At 39.0% G+C, this 24,839-nt stretch overlaps 1 protein-coding gene across 24 annotated transcripts in view; it reads left to right on the top strand.

Moving 5' to 3' along the window:
- DLGAP1 (DLG associated protein 1) overlaps positions 1 to 24,839 on the top strand; it is a 968,998-nt gene that overhangs the window by 729,340 nt on the left and 214,819 nt on the right. For all 24 annotated transcript variants that reach the window (XM_019014108.4, XM_019014109.4, XM_055368502.2 and 21 more), the window contains one exon: positions 9,073 to 9,313. In XM_019014108.4, coding sequence (XP_018869653.1) covers positions 9,073 to 9,313 — 241 coding nt within the window. The remainder of the gene's footprint in view (positions 1 to 9,072; positions 9,314 to 24,839) is intronic.

The following is a 24,839-nucleotide window of genomic DNA, read 5'->3' on the forward strand; positions in this document are numbered from 1 at the left end:
GGGCTCTGTTCTGTTCCATTGATCTATATCTCTGTTTTGGTACCAGCACCATGCTGTTTTGGTTACTGTAGCCTTGTAGTATAGTTTGAAGTCAGGTAGTGATGCCTCCAGCTTTGTTCTTTTGGCTTAGGATTGCCTTGGCGATGCGGGCTCTTTTTTGGTTCCATATGAACTTTAAAGTAGTTTTTTCCAATTCTGTGAAGAAAGTCATTGGTAGCTTGATGGGGATGGCATTGAATCTGTAAATTACCTTGGGCAGTATGGCCATTTTCACGATATTGATTCTTCCTACCCATGAGCATGGAATGTTCTTCCATTTGTTTGTATCCTCTTTTATTTCATTGAGCAGTGGTTTGTAGTTCTCCTTGAAGAGGTCCTTCACATCCCTTGTAAGTTGGATTCATAGGTATTTTATTCTCTTTGAAGCAATTGTGAATGGGAGTTCACTCATGATTTGGCTCTCTGTCTGTTGTTGGTGTATATCAATGCTTGTGATTTTTGTACATTGATTTTGTATCCTGAGACTTTGCTGAAGTTGCTTATCAGCTTAAGGAGATTTTGGGCTGAGACAATGGGGTTTTCTAGATATACAATCATGTCGTCTGCAAAGAGGGACAATTTGACTTCCTCTTTTCCTAACTGAATACCCTTTATTTTCTTCTCCTGCCTAATTGCCCTGGCCAGAACTTCCAACACTATGTTGAATAGAAGTGGTGAGAGAGGGCATCCCTGTCTTGTGCCAGTTTTCAAAGGGAATGCTTCCAGTTTTTGCCCATTCAGTATGATATTGGCTGTGGGTTTGTCATAGATAGCTCTTATTATTTTGAAATACGTCCCATCAATACCTAATTTATTGAGAGTTTTTAGCATGAAGGCTTGTTGAATTTTGTCAAAGGACTTTTCTGCATCTATTGAGATAATCATGTGGTTTTTGTCTTTGGCTCTGTTTATATGCTGGATTACATTTATTGATTTGCGTATATTGAACCAGCCTTGCATCCCAGGGATGAAGCCCACTTGATCATGGTGGATAAGCTTTTTGATGTGCTGCTGGATTTGGTTTGCCAGTATTTTATTGAGGATTTTTGCATCAATGTTCATCAAGGATATTGGTCTAAAATTCTCTTTTTTTGGTTGTGTCTCTGCCCGGCTTTGGTATCAGAATGATGCTGGCCTCATGAAATGAGTTAGGGAGGATTCCCTCTTTTTCTATTGATTGGAATAGTTTCAGAAGGAATGGTACCAGTTCCTCCTTGTACCTCTGGTAGAATTCGGCTGTGAATCCATCTGGTCCTGGACTCTTTTTGGTTGGTAAGCTATTGATTATTGCCACAATTTCAGCTCCTGTTATTGGTCTATTCAGAGATTCAACTGATTCCTGGTTTAGTCTTGGGAGAGTGTATGTGTCGAGGAATTTGTCCATTTCTTCTAGATTTTCTAGTTTATTTGCGTAGAGGTGTTTGTAGTAATCTCTGATGGTAGTTTGTATTTCTGTGGGATCGGTGGTGATATCCCCTTTATCATTTTTTATTGCATCTATTTGATTCTTCTCTCTTTTTTTCTTTATTAGTCTTGCTAGCGGTCTATCAATTTTGTTGATCCTTTCAAAAAACCAGCTCCTGGATTCATTAATTTTTTGAAGGGTTTTTTGTGTCTCTATTTCCTTGAGTTCTGCCCTGATTTTAGTTATTTCTTGCCTTCTGCTAGCTTTTGAATGGTAACACAGTATCTTTAAGGATAGTTTCAAACGTCCTGTTGTAGTTGCAACATTGTCATTATTCAAAGGAGAATAGTTTCCTATTCAAAGCAATGCTACTATATATACCCTAGACTTTTCAAAAAGAGGTTGGCTTTTAAGATGTTAGAGCTATTTTCTCAAATAGATCATTAGTAGAAGCTATAATACTATAGAATTTAAGTGCATTATATCTTATTTCCCTTTAAAACCTGACACATTATTCATCAAAGGCTCCTAGAAAGTTGAGTACACCAAGGAGTTGGTCTAGAAAAACTAAATTGCTTCTGTCATTTATTACTCACAGAAGTAAAAGAGCCCTAAAAACAGACTGTGCTTGCATGATAAGGAAAAAAATTAAGTATGTTTTTATGTTTATTATTTTATATTTTTACCATAGGTACATCTAATTTAAAATGAGGGCTTTTAAAGGAGGGCTTGAGAAGAAAGAATTATATTTATAGAAAGTCCGATATTTTAAAAATATGTCATGTAGTCACTGTCATTTCCAAGTTAATTTATGTCTTTATTTATTTCAAGTCCAAATCCTAGGTATTTTCATCTGGAATGGCAAACTAGAAGCCCGCAGACATATTTTCGCTGGCAACATGTTGGGTTTCTACATCCTTTTCTAAAATTAATGTAACTAGGCAGCTGTTTTAATACCAGCAGCTTAGCCGTGACTTTGACTTAGGCCATCCCTTCATTATGTGTGTGTGTGTGCATGTGGCATGGTGTGTGCATGCGTGTGTGTGTGTGTGTAGAGAGAGAAAGAAAATGAAATGGAAACCTAGATAAATTAATTGTCTGTGGGTACCCAGCCAGTCAGTGACAGAGGCTAGGAAACCCAAGTGTCCTGACTCTTAACTGGTAAACGACTTCAATACCTGCTGGTATTGGTGGCAATAATATTGCTAGTAATAGTAGTATTAACAGTAGAAAGAATAACAATGGAATAATTAGTTACCATTTTGTGATTACCTGATACGTGCTAGTAGCCTTGCTTATTATCTAATTAATTTCACATCTGTCCTGTAAGAAAGATCATTTTTTAATTTATGAATCTCAGTCTCAGAGAGTTGGACTAACATATTTGTTTCCTACTACTATTTTCCCACTACACTATCACAAAAAATAATATCCACCATTTATGGAGTGTGTACCATATACCTAGATATATAATATGAATTTTGGGCCAAGCACGGTGGCTCACGCCTGTAATCTCAGTATTTTGGGAGGTTCAGGTGGATGGATCATGAGGTCGGGAGTTCCAGATCAGCCTGGCCAATATGGTGAAACCCCTTCTCTACTAAAAATACAAAAAAAAGTTAGCCGGGCGTGGTGTCACACGCCTCTAGTTCCAGCTACTCAGGAGGCTGAGGCAGAAGAATCGCTTGAATCTGGGAGGCAGAGGTTGCAGTGAGCCAAGATCGTGCCACTGCACTCCAGCCTGGGTGACAACAGTGAGACTCCGTCTCCAAAAAAAATACACATTTTGACATTATTTTATTTTTATCCTTAAAGTACTCCTATGAGATAAGTATTATTGTACTTATTTTACAGATGAGGAAAGTGAAGCTCAGAGAATTCAAGCAAATTGTCCACTATATAATTGAGGGAACACTAAAATTCTTCTTCATCCCATGTAAAAAATACATCTAAGTAAATTTAAAATCTAAGCAATAACACAAAGTAACAAAATGCATTAAAATAAATGTTAGGAGAATATATAGATAGTATTGTGGTCAGAATTATTACTTGTAATAAAATACAAATTCTAGAAAATATAAAGTAAAAGAAAAGATCTATTCTAAATAAAATTAAATATTTCTGTGTGGCAAAATATATGATAAAGTTAAAATACAATTGGTGGGAGGAATATTGACACACATTAACAAAAAGGGTAAATGTTATAGTTGCTTAAAGTATTTCTACAAATTAGTAAGAAAAGATAACCCAAAAGAATCTTGGTCAAAGCTTATAAATAAAAATAATCAGAGAAAAAAATACAAAAGCCAGTAAATAAAGTGACAGGTGCCTATTCACATTTGTAGGGTGTAAATCAAAACAGCACAGTATCATTCTTGACATAGAGCAGCAAAAACTGAGCTAACATTCTATTCTGGTGACCATGTTGAGAAATGAACTCTGTATTACTTGCTGTTTGGACTGTAAACTGCTATGTTTTAGAAAGTAGGTTAGTAAAATCTACAAAAAGGTAAAAATACACTAAAAAAAGGAACTAAAAAGGAAGGAAAATTTTAAAATCAAAAAGAAATGGGGCTGAGTGCAGTAGCTCGTGCCTGTTGTTCCAGCTACTCAGGAGGCTGAGGCCAGAGGATAGCTTGAGCCCAGGAGGTTGAGGCTGCAGTGAGCTATGATGACACCACTGCACTCCAGCCTGGGCAACAGAGCTAGACCCCTATCTCTTAGAGAGAGAGAGAGAGAGAGAGAGAGAGAGAGAACACAAATGAAGAGTTAAAAAGAGAAATTGACAAATATCAAAAACAGACAAAAAAGATTAGACATACAGATAATAGAAGTCCCTTCAGAAGAAAATCAAAGGAACAGAACAAGTAAGAAAAACAATGATTTTTTTAAACTCTCCTGAAATAAAAAGTTGATTGGAAGCTACATATAGGAAGAACACACCATGTAAACACACCATGTACCTGAGAAATTGAACCTGAACAATCAACATCAGGACATATTCTGGTAAAATTACAAGACTTTAAAGAATTTCTTTAAAAACACTTTGGATTTCTAGACAAAAAGAACAACTTACTTAACAAAATGAAAACTGAGTTATCATTGGACCCTTTAACAGGAATGGTTTATGCTGGAAGAAAATGATGTGTGTAGCGTTTTAATACACTCAAGGAAAAACATGTGAGTCAGATTTTTATATCCAGAAAAACTGACTTTCAAGTATAAAACATACAAACTGTTATAAGCATGGATGAACGCAGGAAATATTGATTCCGTGAACACATTCTGAGAAATGTACTAGACAATGAGCTCTAAACAACCAAAATGACCAGACATAAGAACTACAGATGCTCCTCTACTTACAACGGGATTACATCCCTGATAGACCCATTGTGAGTTGAAAATACCTTAAGTCAAAAATGGGCATTTTGTAAACATGGTGGGATGTGAAAACAAAACAAAAAAACCCCACAATATCCAAAAAACACTGGCAACACAGTACACTTTGGAGTATCAGTTATTTACCCTTGTAATTGCATGGCTGAGCACCTACCCAGAATCTTGAGAGAATACTATACCACATATCAATAGCCCAGAAAAAGATCTAAATTCAAAATTCGAAGTACAGTTTCTACTGAATGCATATCAATCTTGTATCATCATAAAGCAGAAAAATCGTAAGTCATGGACCACCTGTAGCGGCAAACATTAAACACAATTATTTGTAGAACTAAGACTAAATGAGCGTTCACTGGTTGGGGAGCATAATATGTTTATTTGCTCTGACAATGTAAATATAGCACAACTATTTAAAAATGAGAAAAGAATAGAGGGACCACATGTAAAATAAAATTGTTTGCTCTTTAATCATATGTGGGCAGGGGTAGTACTGATAATGTTTTCTGTGCATATACTACGGGTTAAAGTAAATGGATAGTTACAGAATATTCCAATTCCATCATCTCCCATGTCCTTGAGAACCAAGATTCTTAGTATGGAATAAAGATCTAAGAATAAACATATATAGAAGAGGTTACATAAGAACCCTATAGTATTTATATCCTAGTTCTTCTCACTGAAAAGGCCTAAGAACAATGATTAACCCAGTATCAATGACAATATATCTCCCTAGTACCCAGATTGTGTTCTTGTAATACCATTTCCCACTAAAAAAAGAAAGGGCTTTTTGGAAACATACTGATTCCAGGACTGGGCAGGAAAGGTTTAAGTTGAGTTTAGAATACCTTGTCATACCAGATATCAAAGAAGTTCTCAAAGATTACTACTTTCATGTCAAAAAGACCCCCAAACCAACCTAAAAGGCTCCCACTGACCAAAGATGGGACAAATTTAAGTTCATTAAGGATAATTATTTCAATTGACTTAAAACCATCAAATATTTTTAAATCTATGAGTTAATGTGATATTTTTTAAAAATTGATTACATAAGGAATATGAGAGAACAAATTTATCTTGAAAATTAGTAAATAAAGAAGACAAATCAAGCATTTATCCTACCATTTCTATATGAACTAAATCATTAAGTAAACAAGTAACGTGAAAGAGAATATTCCAACTAGTAGTTATAAAAGTAATTATGGAATATTGCATTTTGCAGCTCCCAAGGATTAACAAATCTAGGCATTGAGCATAGATAACTCCTAACAACATAAAAGAGAGACAAACTAGACATAATGTGCCTCCTGATGAAATAAACACATGGCCTCTAGCCTTGCCAAAAAGATTGAACCTGAAGCTGATCAAATCTCTGAATCTGGATTCCAATTTTCAGGCAATACAAAATGCAGAGGAACATGATGAACTCCACCATGAGTATGAAATCAGCAAAACCCAGACTGTGGGAACCTCTATGGGGCAAACAACCTAGATGCTCAATAGATAAGTCAAAATAAGTGTATGCTAAAGGTGAATTTTAAAGTGTATCAGATTTTTAAAATGGGTAAGACTAACTAGAGCCCAGGGATGCACGCTTGGGTGAAATAAAACATAAAGAAATGCACAAAAGTGAACGCAATAAAACTCAGGGTACTAGTTAAGCACTATTAGAGGGAGAGTGGAGATTGTGAATATGGGGGCATGTGGAGGGCTTCTAGGGTGTCCAGAAAAGTTTTGCTTCTTGATCTGGGTAGTGGTTCCAAGATGTTTGCCTTATTATAATTCATTAAGTTCTATATTTATTTTGTATGGTTTTCTGTATCTGTGTATAATGAAAATAAAAGGATAAAAGGGAATGAAGGAGAATTCTGTTAAGAATATAAGTTTAGCCAGGAGCCGTAGTTCACACCTGTAATCCCAGCATTTTGGGAAGTGGAGGTGGGAGGATGGTTTGAGACCGGGAGTTTGAGAGACCAGCCTGGGAAACATGGGGAAACCCTGTCTCTCCAAAAAAAAAAAAAAAAAAAAAGCCAGGCGTGGTGGTGCGTACCTGTGGTCCCAGCTATCCAGGAAAATGAGTCGGGAGGATTGCTTGAGGCTACAGTAAGCCTTGTTCATGCCACTGCACTCCACCCTGGGTGACAGAGCAAGAACCTATCTCAAAAAAAGAAAAGAATGTAAGTTTAACCTAGAGGGTTAAGTAAAAAACCAACAAGTTGCAGAATTATATTTACTATATGATTCAAGTTTTATACAAAGTAGAAGAGGGGACATATATACTATCTGGAAAGATAATCATCCGAGTTTAATGGTTGTTACCTTGACAGAAATATTTTGCTATCTCTTTGTAAAGTTTGGCATGTTGATTAAAAGGGGAAAAAATGAATAAATTATATACGTATACATATATTATATATATGTCTATATATATATACACCCATACATTTGCAGATGTATATAGACATACACACATATATATTTGCTTTATTTTTGGCTTTGAAATAATTGCAACCTTAAAAAAGAGTCACACATGTAACACAAAGACTCCTGTATATCCTTGACCCAGATTGAAATGTATGGATTGTTGAGATTTTGGCTCACTTGCTCACTCTTTCTCTCTCTTGCTCCATTTGGTAGTTGCAGATACGTTCCTTTACCTCTAAATGTATGTCCATGTATTTCTTTAAAAACAAGGATATATAGAGATATAACTTTCTAATATGAACACATATAGTTATTAGCCTGGAAAATGTGCAGGGATTTCACATAACAAATTAGATAAAGACTGTGAAAATAGCATTTTTAAACTGTAAAGAATTCTTATTAAAAAGTGTATGTCTCTTTCTGTTGATATGCCTTAAGGTAATTGGTCACTTTTATCTGAAGTTTAAAGAAATTAGTCATTACTGGAGCACAACTTCAGATAATAAAAAATGAGGAGACAGCCAAAAATTGTAATAGTTTTCAGTAAGTATTCAAAACCTAATTGTAGTTTAATTTGTTAAATTCTTGGTGCCTCATGAATTTGATATTAGGAAAATAGAGATAAGATGTCCTGGAAGGTAACAGAAAATTGAGAAATGCTCCCAAATCTCTAGCAAGTCAACTAAAAAGTGAGAAGTTGACTGGAACATCTAGTCAGGAATATTTTTTCTTAAGTGGGGCTCAAACCTAATGTAAGTTATATACAGGAGGAATATAAATCAATAAAAACTTATTCTTCAAAAAAAGGGCCCCCATGTCAAAGATTTTTTTCCAATTACGCCAAATATTTCTGTAGCAAATTTTTAAAAAATACATTAATAAACAATTTATGAATCTTATCAGGTTTTTTGTTGTTGTTGTTTGTTTGTTGAGACAAGATCTCTCTCTGTTGCCCAGGCTGGAATGCAGTGGTGCAATCAGGGCTTACTGCAGCCTCGACCTCCTGGGCTGAAGTGATCCTCCTGCCACAGCCTCCCAAAGTGCTGGGTAATAGGTGCGAGCCACAACAGTCAGCCCATATGGGCTTTTTATAAAGAAGACTGAAACTTGTAAATAGTTTGAAAATCTTGACGGTGCTTTTCAAGATTTTGACATATCTGAGTTTAGTCTATTTTTGTGCAAAACGTGAGTATCTTGCCAGAAGATATAGGGCATGTTTCCATACCTTGCACTAAATTAAGCTTAACACTGAAATTATTTGACAAACTAGTCACTTCAAAAGGCACTGTAAAAATACTCGTTTCTAAAATGTTTGTGCTAAAAAGTTATACCAAAATACATGAACTCTGACAATGGACTGATAAAATTCTTCCCCAAGTTTGCCTTTATAAATAAGAATGTCATGCGTTGAAATAAGCCCCACATTTCCTTGCGTTCTACAAACGGTGCCCTTTTTTCTTTAAAATGTAATCAAGGCTGGTGGTGGTAGCTCATGCCTGTAATCCCAGCACTTTGGGAGGCCCAGGCGGGTGGATCACTTGAGGTCAGGAGTTCGAGACCAGCCTGGCCAACACGGTGAAACCCTGTCTCTACTAAAAATACAAGAAAAAAAAAAGTAATCTATTGTTTGGAATTATAAACGGATGCCATTCAATTATAGCCTGTAACAGAAAGGAGATAAAATGCATTTGAGCTTAATCTAACCAGACGCTGCTTTTTCTTCTGGGGATTGAAGTTCGCAGATGCTTGGAGAGGTTGATCCTCCACCAGGTGGAGGCGAGTGTCACAACGCCTGTGTCTGCCCGCAGGTGAGCGAGATGGAAGTGAACGGGCAGTTCGAGTCCGTGTGCGAGTCCGTGTTCAGCGAGCTGGAGTCGCAGGCCGTGGAAGCGCTGGACCTGCCCATGCCCGGCTGCTTCCGCATGCGGAGCCACAGCTATGTGCGGGCCATTGAGAAAGGCTGCTCCCAGGACGACGAGTGCGTGTCCCTGAGGTCGTCCTCGCCGCCGCGCACCACCACCACCGTTAGGACCATCCAGAGCAGCACGGGTGAGTGCGCGGGCCCTCAGCCAGCCTGGCCCCTGTGCTGGCTACGGCACGACTGTCCCCAAAGACTGTGCCCTTGCTGTCAACACATATAGTTGCCAGGAACAAGATACCACCCGTGTCCTACAAACCAAAGGTTTTTCTTCCCTATCTGCCTCTATCCCCGCCTCTGGCCACTCTCCCACACCTCTTTCCCATCTCCATCTCTGGCATGCACAGGGGAAACTGCAACTACAGCACCATGAGGGAGGGACAGCACAGCCCAGAGGGGAGGGACTTCCAAGATCCCCACACAGGTCCTAGGAGCTGATCCCCGCCAGCTCCTACTCCCAATAATTAGGCTCGGCCTTTTAGGGCTGTGACCCTAAATGACCAGACACCCTGCTTATGACCCATCACAGAATTGAAATGACTGTTTTATTCCAAGATAGCCACAAAGTGACTATCCCAAAAGACCTGAAATATCACTGTGAGAAAATAAGAAGAAATGGATGACCTAGTAATATTGGTCGCACATTTTATGAGTTTTATTTTAACAGAAAGCAGATTTATTTCACTATTTTAAAACTTCTATCTATCCTGTATAAATAGCACCTCCTTTTCCCACTAAACTGTATTTAAGTGTGTGTGGTTAAACTGTATTTTTGTCAGTAGATTTTAGGCATGGAGACACAGAAAAGCTTAACGAGTTTCTGTGACACTGGAACCTGCATAATAATATAGCCGTGGGCTATATATGACAATGTGTGCATATGAAACATATATATACCGTGGGCTATATATGACAATGCGTGCATATGAAACATATATATATATATATAACATTTGAGTTCCAAAAAGAAAATCCCACTGTCTAACTAGGCTTAACTTTATGATTGAACTCAGCATAACTTCAATATAGAGTATTCTACAAGAAGATCATCAAACTTAGAGTCAAGATAAATAATGATGAATAAATTGGAAAGAAAAGCCTGTGTCAGAATATTGTATCATTCCATTTTAGTGCTAGGTGCATCAAATGTCAGTAATTATCATTCAGTCTAGAACTTTTGCAGGCTTAAGAGTTAAAAGGTCCTCAAATCCAAGTTAAAATCCTTCTAACTAGATATATGGAATTGAGGTGATAATTTTATTTAAAATAAATATATGGGTTAAACAAGAGGAGTTCATTCTTGACCACCGCAGACTGAAATCTCAGTGTTAGGAGAAGAGATGCTTCCAGACCTTGCGTTGGCCAAGCAGCTCAGCAGGGAGCCCAGCAGCTCAGACCCTGGCTGGCTACCTCCAGACCAGAGATGGTGGATGTCCGTATATTCTTGCTCACTAGGAAATTCTCCAAGAACAACCACAGGTTAATAAATTAAATGAGAGTTATTTATGAAGAGAAAAATATATATATATTTTTGAAAAATCAACCATGAGCATGTTTGTATGTGTTTGCATTCATGCAGTAAGTGTGATTTGGAAGGTCTGCCCTGTCCCTGTAGCTTATCACTATGTCTTTTGGTGTGTCCCATTTTCACCACCCCCACCCAACACACAACCCGTTCCCAGTGTCTGGTCCATTCTTCTGTATGATGAACTCATTGCCTGCCAGCTGAAATCGCTCCTTAAATATGTAAAATGCAGATCCTGGCCCAGAAGTCACAAGGGGTGCTCTCAAGAGAACAGTCGGGAAGGAAAGGGCTGCTGGCTCACTCCTTCCCCCTCAGGAAACGGTGTTGCAGATAAAGTAGCAAGAGACTTGGAATGGTTTTTCTCTGCTCACCTGTCAGATTTGCATGTTTTTGTCGTTTTACTTACACTTCCTGCATCAGCGCCTGTCCCATGCTCTTCACTCCAAACACACATGGGGTCTGCCCTCCTAAGACACTTCTCAGATACTCTGGAGGCTCCCAGAGCTCAAGCAATAGAGTTGCCAAATAAAATCCAGGTCGTCCAGTTAAATTTCAATTTCAGGTAAAGAGTGAATAATTCTGCTGGATAGGTATATCCCAAATATTGCATGAGAAATACTTATACTACAGAACTATTTGTCGTGTTTGTAGTATTTTTCTAAAATCCAACAAGCCTATCAGGGCAGGAGATGAATGAGCCCCGGGAGGGTGTCTCATGTTGTTCCATTTTTAATGTAAGTTGAATCTAAAGGGCTTTAACCAGAAATGCTATGTGGGAAAACACCCAAAACGTGGAAAAGGGAATCAAGCTGCACAGAGGGGATCGCATTTGCTCCTTCTTGGGCTCTATGAATCTTATCCTAAGTATGAAGCCACCTCCACCTTCAACTCTCTTGGGGAAGGCTCCAGGCTTGGCTGCACCTGCAAGGATTTAAGGGCAGAAAGGTGTGACTTGCCCCTGGGGTTGGTGATGCATAAAATGCCGAGTGTTTGCACAGGGCAGCTGTACTTCACCCAGAATCATTAAACTAAACATAATGTATCATCTTTACAGGTGTGGAAAAATAAACAGTTTAAGTATTAAACCATTATAGTAGATTCTAACTAAGTAAGCACATAGGATATTTTTCCAATATTACCTTTCACAGTTTCTCTATGACATGGATTTGTTCTTTAAAAATTCTTTATTTTATGATATGATAAGGGTCTATGCCCTTCATTCTGCCCCTCCTACTACTCCTGTGTGCTATTTATCTCTCTCTCTCTCACACACACACACACCCCACACACGCATTTCCTTCTCTTTTTCTCACATGATCTCAATACTGTCATATTCATTTTCTTCCTGTGGTTTCCTTTTTACATTGAATCAAGTAAAATTTCCTGTAGAAAAATGCAGAAAATTGATTTTCTTACAGGACCTAATAATTTTTGAAAGAATACACTCATCTATGAAAATTGAGAAACGACTTTGCTCTAATTTTATTGATTTCCCCACATGCACGGGTCAGATGCACATCTCGGTTTAGTAGGACTTGATGTAGATTTGTCCTTTTCTCTCTTCCCTTCCTCATTATTTTCAGATACTCACAACAGATTTTGTTTTTCCTAAACTTACCCTTTTTCCTGAAAAAATTCCTCATTTTGTCAACTGCACTTATTAGGTAGAACTTCTCTCCACAGCAATCCACATTCTAAATCTTTGACATTCGGGTCAGCCCATTTTAATTGCTCACATTTTCAGCAAAATATGCTATTAAATCTTTCTCTTCCAGCCTTGTTCTTTATTCGTATTCGTAAAATGAAATCACAGACAAGAGTGCGATGCCACAAGAGAGAATTATGAAGATGGGCTCAGCTCTAGGTGGCCGCAGGGATCCTCTAGCTATTAGTGGGTGAGCAAGGATGAATGGAGATATCTCAGCAAATCAGGACAAATTAAGGATGAAGTTACGGAACTTAAAGTTATGCTCCCTTGGGCTTATTGACTTCTTGGCTTGTCTAACTATGGTAGAATCTTTGGTTCTTTCAGCCTATAATCTACTTCAAGCACCCAGATTTCTCTCCATCCAATAGACTCAACAAGTTTTCATATAAACCACAGTGCCTGGGACTATTAGATTAATATTAGAAGAGGAAATATTAGAGCAGTTAATATTACAGTAGGAATATTAGGGTAGGAAAGTAGAATGCAAACATGATTCAGTTAATATCATGACTGAAAAAACAAGAACCGTTGCCTCAATCATCTAAAATATTTTAGGTAACAGTAGAACTTGATGCTGGAAATACACCCAGACCTCCAGTTCAGAGGATTGGATTAAACCTGCCTCTGAAGGAATACACCAATGCAATTCTGTGTGTTTAAGGGGAAGTTTTTGTTTTACTTCCTGTGCTGAATATTTCCTAGGACCTATCAAAAGGCATTATCACATTGTAGCTAGGCAGACTTGTATCTGGTGATACCAATAGTCTAAATAGGCAGAAACATTGTCTAATAATAATATGTGGTGATCTAATTATTGTCTAATAATCACACATCGGGCCAAATACAGGCACACACTCGTAAATGTACAGAAAAAAACTTCAAAAAGGACACAAAGTAAATCATTTGCAGTGGTTTCCCAGAAAGTAGTAGGTGGGGAGAGGCAGATGGTAAAGAGATAGGGAGGTATTAAAAATAAGTATTTGAGACTTTTTATGATTTTAGTGCCAAATATAACATTTGAATAGAAATAATGCTCCTTGACAGAAGTAGGCAAGCTATCATGATATATATTCTCTGGTGGGTTTTTCTGTTTGTTTGGTTTTTTTTTTTTTTTTGAGACAGAGTTTCCCTGTGTCACCTAGGCTGGAGTGCAGTGGTATGATTATAACTTACTGCAGCCTCCAGCTCCTGGACTGCGATCCTCCACCTCAGCCTCCTGAACTCAGGTAGCTGGGAATACAGGTGCACATCGCCACGCCTGGCTAATTTTTTTTTCATTTTTTGAGATGGGATCTTGCTCTGTCACCCAGGCTGGAGTGCAATGGTGCAATCATGGCTCACTGCAACCTCCGCCTCAAGTGATCCTCCCACCTCAGCCTCCTGAGTAGCTGGGATTACAGGCACATGCCACCACACCCGGATAATTTTTTGTATTTTTGGTAGAGATGGGGTTTCACCATGTTGGCCAGGCTGGTCTCAAACTCCTGGGCTCCAGTGATCCACCCGCCTTGGCCTCCCAAAGTTCTGAGATTACAGGCATGAGCCACCACACCCAACAGATTCTCTGGTCTCTTAAGAAAATTCTTCACTTTGAAATTCCAAAGAAGCTTTGTGTAGCAATAATACAAGTTTTATAAAGAGTAAATAGGTTCATTTGCCACACTGTTACTCTTAAAGTGTGGCCTGTGTGCTATATTTTGCTCTGTTGCCCAGGCTGCAGTGCAGTTTTGTGATTATGGCTCACTGCAGCCTTAACCTCCCAGACCCAAGTGATTCTCTCACCTCAACCTCTAGAGTAGCTGGGACCACAGGCACATGCCACTGTGCCCGGCTAATTTTTAAAAAACAATTTGTAGAGACGAAGACTTGCTATGTTGCTCAGGCTGGTCTCAAACTCCAGAGTTCAAGTGATCCTCCCACCTCAACATCCCAAAGTGCTAGGATTACAGGTGTGAGCCACTACGCCCCACCAATACTCTAATTCTCTTATTAGAGGAATTTATTAAACAATGATGGAGTTGAACTGTTCTCCTCTCCTTCACATAGTTCAGGAAGGGCAGTAAGAACCTAGGGTACAGTGTCCCCCATGGGAAAGCAGTGCTTACCCTCTTGGATGTAGCTTGGGACCACAGTTACAGAAGTATTTACAGTTTGATTTTTGTAACAGGAGAAATCATATTTTCCTCTAAGTTGAGACACGTTCTTCCATCTTCCTACCTTACACCCTCCCCCATTCCTGGCAGCTCTGAGACACTTGCTCAAGCCTTGCTTAATATAGCAAAAGCAGCTAATCTGTTGATCATCTGAGGTCAGAACTAACATTCAGAAAGTTCTCCTAAGGGTTTGGGTCTTCATTCCAAGTCAGTCATCCTACCCAGGAGACCACACCTCACCCACCTTCATGCACTCCACACTCCAATCCCACACACCTTGCTCCCCACTCCCCCCACACACAAACCCTAAACTCTAAGCAGAATGACATTAAGATAATAATTTGTAATTGCAATACACACAGCAGGCATTCAAAAATGGAAGAAGAAAGGAAAAGCTGCAGAAAAATCTTTAAGTACTCCACAAACTGCACAAGCCACAGACGATTGAATAATCAAGGTGACTTTCCTAGGGAAATAGCATTGCTATTAAAACAAGCTGAGTCATCAAATATTAGCAGTTAAAAAAAAACTTCTACATCATCCAGTCTAGTGGTCTGCAAACATACCCTATGGACCAAGTCCAACCTGCTGCCTGTTTTTGTAAATTAACTGTCATCAGACATGACTCACACCCATTTGTTTACCTGCTATCTGTAAACAGAAGTTGCAGCGAATAGTTCCCTCTTTTAAAAGCAGAGTTGAATAGTTCCTGCAGAGTAGTCTCTGCAGGAGTGTTTTGGCCCACAAAGCCAAATATATTTATGATGTGGCCCTTTACAGAGAAAGTCTGCTGCACCTATCTAATTCATTAAACCCATTCAAAGGTAAGGAAACTAAGGCCCAAAGTGGTGAACCTCCAGCAGGAGGCAAAGTCAGAATAAGAAGCTCAGGTCTCTCAGTAAACAGCCCTTTGTTCCTTCGGTGCCCGGCTCTACAAATTATTTATTGCTTGAGTATGAAGTTAATCTGAACTTCAGTTTCTTCATGTATAAAATGAGATTACAATGCTGATCCTCTTCCCAGCATTAATGACCATTTTTGGAGAATTCTTAGAGTTCGGGGAAAGCTCAGTTCTTTCTGCCAAGCACCAAGTTAATTAATAGATCCTTGTTATAAAGCAGGGAGGCAAAGGTTCAGAAGTCAAAGGGACAGATATCAATCAGAAGCTTTCTGAACAAAGCACCTTTCTTTTCTATTCAAGATAAAATCAAATAATAAATATTCAGATATTGCCTGGACTGGTTCCTTGTCCCTCTGCTAATGAGTTTTCCTTCTTTGAATCTCTCCAAGTGGAACTGGAGACATCGCGTACTTCCACCCTTGCAGGCTCAGACGAAAGAAAAAAAGAGCAAGATTTATGACACAACCTACTCCTTTTGTGAGGCAACTTATCCTTGTCTGCTGTTACATTGAAGGAAACTGACAGTGATGATTTGCAGGAGACTTTTGGTTATAACTTCTCCTTTCTTCTGTGGGGCACTCGAGGTAGGATTCCTCTATAATATTAGGAAGTCATAAAAATGCAAAAGTCCTATCAGACACAGAGCAAGATTTAAAATCTGAAGAATACCATGTGCTTCCATCTCCTGCAGTTGTTTTGAAGTACATAAATCACCTCTTGGGAACGGAGTGCCAACCTTGAGGGGCTATGCCTCACAGACAGCCAACAAGCAAGTCCACCTTTGCCCACATTCGGGGTTATTGCATGGTGAACAGTGAAGGGGCTTCCAGGGTTTTCTGGCACACTGGCCTTAAAGGCTGTTGTAAGGTTCACATGAGATCATTCACAAGGAAGCATTATGCAAATTACAAATTAGAATGCCCTACTTTCGCTTTGATTTTAAATCTCTCAATCTGGCTTAGTTTAATAATAATGATAATAGCTAACCTTTAAGCACTTATTATTTGACAAGCATACAAACAGCTGCATACATTGTCTAATGTAACCGTAATGAATACTCTATGACTTGCACATGATATTATCATTTAAATCAAGCAGAGAAAAAAAAATGTAAGACTTAGAGGGGTTACACAACTTGACCAGGCCAGACAGCTAGTAAGTGAAATTCTCTCTGTAATCACCAATAAATGCCTTGGAAACTATGGTATAATCTGAAATAATTTAATGCAAATCCATTTCTGGAATAAAAGGCCTAGGAGCTTTTTTCTTTCATTCTTTCCTCTCACAAATATGCATTTAGCTTCCTGCCATATTTGAAATCTGTATTTTCTATATCAGTTTCTAAAAAATTCTCTTTTTTAAAGAAACATTTGTTCACATATTATTGACATGGCCTCTCATGTTGGTTTGTCTGTGAAATATCTGTTTAAAGAAAAAGATGAAAAAAACTAGACTGAAATTAAGTAATTTTTTTTAAAAGCCTATGAAAAGAAAATACTCTCTGGGTTTAAAATTTCCTGTTACACTTAGTCGTTTTCACATTATGCGGATTTGGAAGATCAAATATCCAATCCCCTGATCTAGTCATGGTGTTGTCAGACAGCACTAAATGGAGAAAATAATTTTTGCCAACTCATGCGTAAATTAAGCAGGTGGCAAATTCTGTTCTGAGGCTGATGAAGTGGTCAGATGTCTGTGCCCTTGGGTTAAGTAAAAAAATACTAAACTAATGTAATTCTGATCTGACTGGTCTCTTGCTTGAACTGTAGAGCAAAGATGTGAACAATAGCAACTCAGTTACAAAGGTCAATCAGAAAACACAAACTAGAAAAACAGGCTCTCTCAATGTGAATCTTTATCATTCACTTTTGTCTTTATGATACCTCCACAGACACGTTTTTTTTTCTGGAGGCAGGGTCTCACTCTGCCACTCAGGCTAGAGTACAGTGGTGCAATCCCAGCTCACTGTAGCCTCAACATCCTGTGCTCAAGCAATCCAGTAATCCTCTCAACTCAGCCCCCAGTGTAGCTGAGATTATACCAGGCCCAGCTAATTTTTTTTTTTTTTTTTTTTGGAGAGACAAGATCTTAGTATGTTGCCCAGGCTGATCTCAAACTCCTGAGCTAAACCAGTCCTCCTGCCTCAGCCTCCCGAAGTGCTAGGATTATAGGTTTAAGCCACTGTGCCTGGCCCATAGGCACTTTTATGATGGAAGAAACTGCCATTTAAAAAAGCCTTCATAATCCAGAGTTGTCTGATCGAGTTCATATTAAATGTTAACAAATATAGCAAAATAATAGCGGTTGGAAATTGTCCATGTAATTAATACTGGCAGTTGGACAATGCTGCAAAGCCACTTTAAGAGCAACATTATTCGGCTCTAGGTGGTAAATCCAAGACCTGAAGTTTTGCATTTCTGTCTATACCTACTGCCACTGACTTTCTGTCAAGTTTTCAGGGCAAACCTTTCCTGCTGCCAAGTGTCCTTGATTAAAAATAGAGAAGACCAAAATGAATAGTACCATGATTTTACTATAATGGCATTTGAAACAGTCTCACATTTATTTTAATGACAAATCAATGATCGTGTAACTATCAACATTTTGAAAGCTTTCTTTGCCATCTGCTGGTGTCCTACTGACATGCAATTTCCACCAACATACAAGAGAATTGTTCTTTTGTTTTACCTTTTTCTTCCAATTATCAATATTACTGGGAATACTAATTCTAATTCTATAACTTCTAATTAAACTTATGGAAGAAGATAACTAGTCTAAGTTATCTCTAATATATGACAAACTGTCAGAGTTTAATTAGCTTTTATCCCTAGAATATTCTGTGGTTTCAGAGGGGTACATAATATTATTACACTTGACATTGATTAACCAGTTTCATGCTGTAGAGATGTATGTCTGACAAGAAGTATCAGATCTAATCAAGACGGAACTTCATCCTGAATTTCTGGATAAGACTGCCATCCTGTCTCTCTTCAAATCCAACCTTAAATGTCTTTTTCACCTAACTTTCTTATTCCATTACATATTTGTCCCATAATGAAATTTTAAAATTTAGGAAAATTGGTGAGTCCATCTCATCCACTATGTTGCTTCTGAAAACCTTTCTCTTTTCTAAAATGTTGATTATGGCCAGAGAATCACAATGATACTTTGATGTTTGCTTTTATCATTTTCAGGAAACTTCTTTGAATTATCTTTTATTTTTATCTTGTTAATTAGAAACAATTATAGATTTATAGGAAATTACAAAGATAATACATAGAGGTCCCTGTACCCCTCACATAGTTTCCCCAACAGTTACATCTCAACAATATCAAAACCAAGACATTGACATTGTTACAATGTGTATGAATAGTTCTTTCTTTTTTTCTTTTTTTTTTTTTTTGAGACAGAGTCTTGCTCTGTCACCCAGGCTGGAGTGCAGTGGCGCGCTCTCAGCTCACTGCAAGCTCTGCCTCCCGGGTTCATGCCATTCTCCTGCCTCAGCCTCCTAGTAGCTGGGACTACAGGTGCCAGCCACCACAACCGGCTAATTTTTTGTATTTTTAGTAGAGACAGGGTTTCGCTGTATTAGCCAGGATGGTCTTGATCTCCTGACCTCGTGATCCGCCCACCCCGGCCTCCCAAAGTGCTGGGATTACAGGTGTGAGCCACCGCACCTGGCCAAATAGTCCATAATTTTATCACGTGTAGATTTCTGTATCCACCACTATAATCAACATGTAGAACCATTCCATCACCACAAAGATCTCCTAGTATCCACATTTTGCCAGTTGGATGAAGTATAGAAACCTTACCTCCCTTCAAGTCTCTTTGCCCTCTCTGACTTAAAATTATCTTAAATATTTCCTACACATACATGAAGAGTTACATCACACAATGTTATACTTTTTGCTTCAAATGTCAAATATAATTTAGAAACTTTTAGAGAAGGAAAGTCTATTGGATTTGCTTGTATTTTTTTTCCCAAATTGCCAAATTTGAGAAATTTTCAGCCATTATTTCTATTTTTTTTTTTTTTTCAGACAAAGTCTCACTCTCGTCCCCCAGGCTGGAGTGGAGTGGCGCAATCTCGGCTCACTGCAGCCTCCACCTCCCGGGTTCAAGCGATTCTCCTGCCTCAGCCTCCTGAATAGCTGGGATTACAGGCACCTGCCACCACACCCAGCTAATTTTTGTATTTTTACTAGAGACAGGGTTTCACCATGTTGGCCAGGCTGGTCTCAAACTCCTGACCTCAGGCGATCCACCCACCTCGACCCCCCAAAGTGCTGGGATTACAGGCGTGAGCCACCGCGCCCGGCCATTTTCAGTCATTATTTCTGTGGCTACTTTTTCATCCCCCTCCTTCTGAGATTCCAGTGACACAAATGGCCACAATTCTGTCAATGGGGGTTTTGGGCAAGGCAGTTTCCTTAGAGGCGGATAGTTGGGCAGGCACTGTTTCATCTCCATCACATAACATCATCTGCTTGTTGAATACAAAAAATATTTCTTTCACGCATCCTAGAAATGCCCCCATCAAACATGACCCAACTTTCACATGGACAGCCACAAAGGGGAGACCAGTCAAAATTACACTGAGCCACTGTACCCAGTACACAGTGCCTCTTATTGGTATAAGACCACTCCTGGCTAATTTTTGTATTTTTAATAGAGAAGGGGTTTCACCATCTTGGCCAGGCTGGTCTCGAGCTCCTGACCTCGTGATCCGCCCACCTCAGCCTCCCAAAGTGCTGGGATTATAGGCATGAGCCGCTGCACCAGGCCTTTTCTGGTTTTATTAATAGTGCATTTGCTATATCCCTTTAAATAAAAAGAATGTTGACATAAATCCAGGTTAAACTGACACAAATTAAAGCAACTTTCTTTTTATTTAAAAATTGGTAACCTGAAACATGAAGAGCTGTTCTCGTTCTCAGAAAAAGAGAACGAGAAACTCACAATCCAAAAGCCCATAACACTTTCTAAATTAGTTAAATAAATAGGATGCAAGCACTTGACTTTGGCACGTAGCAATCTTGAAGTTCCTACCACTCTAATATAAGATCTCAGCTACTACCTTGTGACCCTACAAGGAGTTAAAGACTTTAAATACCAGTCACTTTGTAGCTTTGCAGTGGTTCAGCAATTAGCCATCTAAACACAAAATCTATAGTTCTTGTACATAGAATTTGCCCCATGAATATCTGTTAATTGAGAGGTGAGAACATAAGATTTCCTCTGGAAATTTGCTGCTCCAGTGAACGCTGTAGCTTTCTGGGATGACTCTGATGTCTCCACAGAAGCATAAAATTCTTTACTGTTTTTTCAGTCACCTGAAAATAAACCACTTCATTTCAGAGACAGTGGGGTGGTCACATGTCACCCCAAACCATTTTGAGGGACAAAGTTTCAATAACTTCTTACTTGGAAAAAAAAAGAACCTCTAGAAATGGGTGATAGCAAGAATCCAAGAGACTGGTAAGTGCTAACTTCTGCAGAGAAAGCCTTCCTTTTCTTTCTCAGGCTGTTCATCCACTTCGTGTTCTTTCTCTGCACTTTCTTGTCCAAAGCCCCATGTAGGTGAAATTCCTACCCACCCTTCTTTCCTTTTCCCTCTCTTATCTGTGATAACTAAGTGGTGCTAATAGAACCTTGGTACTAACCTGGTCTCAAATCTCTGTCTATAAACATCTAACTAAAGAGATTTCATGGACTGCTGATCACATTTCTAGAGTGAATATAAAACTATGAGAAAATCTATAGAGGATTTGCATCAACATATATTCTTTCTATTTTTTTCTAGTTTTCTTTTGAAATGCAGCATATTCCAAAAGGCTTACAAGATAGTATAAAGCTGCTGGGATGGAGGTGTCTTCCTTGTTTTGAATTTCCACTAAAAAAAAAAAAAAAAAAAAAAAAAAAAAAAAGGCAAACTCACACTCTTTGCACCGCTCCAAGCCATAAGAAACAACCCACTCTCTAAAAAAAATTTTAAATTTTTATAGTGACGGCACCTCGCTATGTTGCCCAGGCTGGTCTTGAACTCCTGGCCTCAAGCAATCTGCCCACCTCCGCCTCCCAAAGTGCTGGGATTAAAGGCATGAGCTATTGCACCCAGCCACAAATGTTTTAAAAAAGTTTATAATAATATGGGAAAGGAGAGGACTTTGGTATTATATTAAACTAGAAATCCACAGGACATGGGAACAGTATCCAAAATAGTGTGTTTTTGTACATACACACATAACTCAGAATGTGTCAAGAATTTTTGCTCAGAAAAAAAAAATACTAGAAGGAAATGCACTAGAATGTTAAAGTGATTATCTTTGATATTGGAACCAAAATGGTTTTGTTTTTCTCCTTATACTTTAGTTTTCAAATGTTCTGAGGTGTGCATGTTTCACTTTTATAATAAAAGAAAAAAAAATTGAGACAGGGTCTCACTCTGTCACCCAGGCTGGAGTGCAGTGGTGCAATCACAGCTCACTGCAGCCTCAACCTCCTGGGCTCAGGCAATCCTCCCACTTCAGCCCCCTGAGTAGCTAGGACCACAGGCACAAGCCACCATGCCCAGATAATTTTTAAAATTTTTTCTAGAGACAAGGTCTCACTATATTGCCCAGGCTGGTCTCAAGCACTCCTCCCACCTTAGCCTCCCAAAATGCTGGGATTACAGGAATGAGCCACCATATCCAGCCAAGAAACTATTTTTAATAAAGAAATAGCTAGTGTTTCATTGGTTTGGTCCTACTGGAAGCAATAGTACATCTCATGTCAGCACATCCTTCAGGTTTCACCTTTTTTATATTAGTTTTCTTGACTAAATGAAATCTTTTGGATTCAGTGATTGGGCAGGATCATTGGAGATGATCTCCAGAAAGGTGCTGCTATGCTATTGTTATTTATCTAAGTATATAACATCTTCTAGTAAGGAATTCTTTTTAAAAATCAATACTAAATTTTTAAAAAATATTCTTTCCCTTGCTTTCCTTTACCCTCATACTGGTAGCAAGTGAGGTTTTGTAGATTTTTGTAGGGCTTTTTCCCCCTCTTCAGATGTCAGAGGCAGTTAATTTGCAAACCACAGTTGCAGGTGGTTTTTGAAGTGGAGGGAGTTTAGGACAAAGGAATAAAGCTACATAAAACCAGCTCATGGTGTCTTTAAAAATATAAATCCATGCCTTTGTAGTCCTTACTCTAACAAAAGCTCAGCTCTCAAGGGCATGCTTTCAGTTGTACCTGTGTTCCAGCCAGAAAAACTCCCCAAGCAATTATGGTAAGAAAAAAAGGTTTCTGTCACAGCCACGATCTAATATAATAGTGTAAACCATCTGTGTTTTCAGAAAGGGAAAGTGCTTTTGAAAATAGGAAAAGTGAAGTGCTGGGTGGAATTGTGAAGAGTCATGGCAAATCATCATCATCGTTATCCATTCAGAGAGAAAGTGATATTGACAAACCTACGCTAAAAGAGGATTAAGAAACCTTGCATTGTGAGCTGTGTCAAAGCAATGAAACAAAGGATAATGCTTTCTCGTACACCTGTACATCTCAGTGCAGCACTGTGCAAGCTCTAGTAGGAATAGTGCTACTGAGTTAGCTGGTGACATTCGTTGCAGCCTATGCCTTTCCCTTCTCCAACCTCTTCCTTGACTTTTCCTTTGCCTTCCCTTTTTCTTACTCTTTTCCAGAGAGAGCTCAAAGGCATTTGTCCATTTCTCACCCATTCCAACAGCTCTAGGGGAAACTTTGGGAAAAGTAAAAATAGCCGTGCTCACCAGTTCTCTCTTTTCTGACCCATGTTCTTCTGGAACTCTCTGTTTGAGGGAATGTGGCAGGAATGAGATCCTAGAAATAAGCAGTTGAGCTTCTTCCATTCATATGGTTACACTGCCTTGGACAAGAGTACCAAAGGCTGGTATTTCCCAACCCATATTTTGTAGGACAAGTTACTTCAAAGCATTGTGAAGCCTTCATCTAAAAGAAAGAGAAACTACATCTGCAGTGTTGTCTGCGGAATTTTAAAACCTTACTGGGCGTGGTGGCTCACACCTGTAAAACCAGCACTTTGGGAAGCAGAGGCAGGCAAATCACCTTGAGGTCAGGAGTTCGAGACCAGCCTGGCCAACATGGCGAAACCCCATCTCTACTAAAAAATACAAAAATTAGCCAGGCGTGGTGGCACGTGCCTATAATCCCAGCTACTCGGGGAGGCTGAGGCAGGAGAATCTCTTGAACCTGGGAGGTGGAGGTCTCAGTGAGCCAAGATCACACCATTGCATGACAGAGTGAGACTCCATCTAAAAAAAAAAAAAACCACGTAATCAGCTAATTCTTTTAAACCTATTAGTATGCTGTGGCAGTCAAGCTGAATGTGTGCAACAGGAGGCTTTCAACCCAAGATGATGAGCAAACCAAAGCTGATTTTCAGCCTAGTGCTTAGGTTTTGTCATGAACATTAATAGGAACTGTACGTGTTATCCAGAGCCTCCCATTTGGGGGTGCATCTCCATCCTTGTGGGGTTGTACCGTCGTCCCTTCTGGGATTGTATTTCCATCCCTTCTGGGGCTATACATCCATCTACTCATGCACAACCTATGGCTGTGTTTGAGAAACAATGGACTATTCAAAACGGCATGTAGTTTGTAGTGATTCTTTCCAAAAACGACTCTTCTAGATTTCAGCTGCATAGCAGAAAACCCTAAACTGTCTTAGAAAATCATACGTTGTTTTGCTTTGCTTCCATGGAAAGTCTTCATAGGATTATATGACTGAACAGAACACCCATATCTGTCTCCCCTGGAATTAATTTCAAATCAAAATTGTTTTTTTAAAAAAGGGGATTAAGAAACTTGTGGTGCTTAGATAAAATTCTTTCCTAAGAAATTGTTTCTGATGTTAACACCGCACCTCCAGAAGCATTGGAACAGAACTGGTTGATCAAGTCGGCTTCCCAGGGCACATCCTCTGACGATGCTGTGAGGAAATGTGGGTGTTTCAGAATAGGGCGGAATCCTGACAGCGTCCCCACTTGGCTGCCTGTTTTCCTATGTAATCCAACATGGTAAATCATCCTCAAAACCTTTTGTTTTTGGATTTCCCATATGTTCAAATGTGAGTACTCTGCACAGCAGTCCCACCGTGGACACCCACTGAACATCTGCAGTGCGCCAGGCTCTCCTGGGTGCTCTGTGTCATAAACATGTTTCTTTCTATCACACAAGTGTCACACTTCATATCAGAAGAAGGACCACCAAATACTTATGATTACTGAAGATACAATCAAGTGGAAGACCTAAAGCAAATTCTGAAAATAGAAGTATAAGCAAAGGCATAATTCATCAATGTGCCGCTTATTGCTTCTGCCTC

Source organism: Gorilla gorilla, chromosome 17 (genome assembly GCF_029281585.2).
Source record: "Gorilla gorilla gorilla isolate KB3781 chromosome 17, NHGRI_mGorGor1-v2.1_pri, whole genome shotgun sequence".
NCBI classification, from domain to species: domain Eukaryota; kingdom Metazoa; phylum Chordata; class Mammalia; order Primates; family Hominidae; genus Gorilla; species Gorilla gorilla.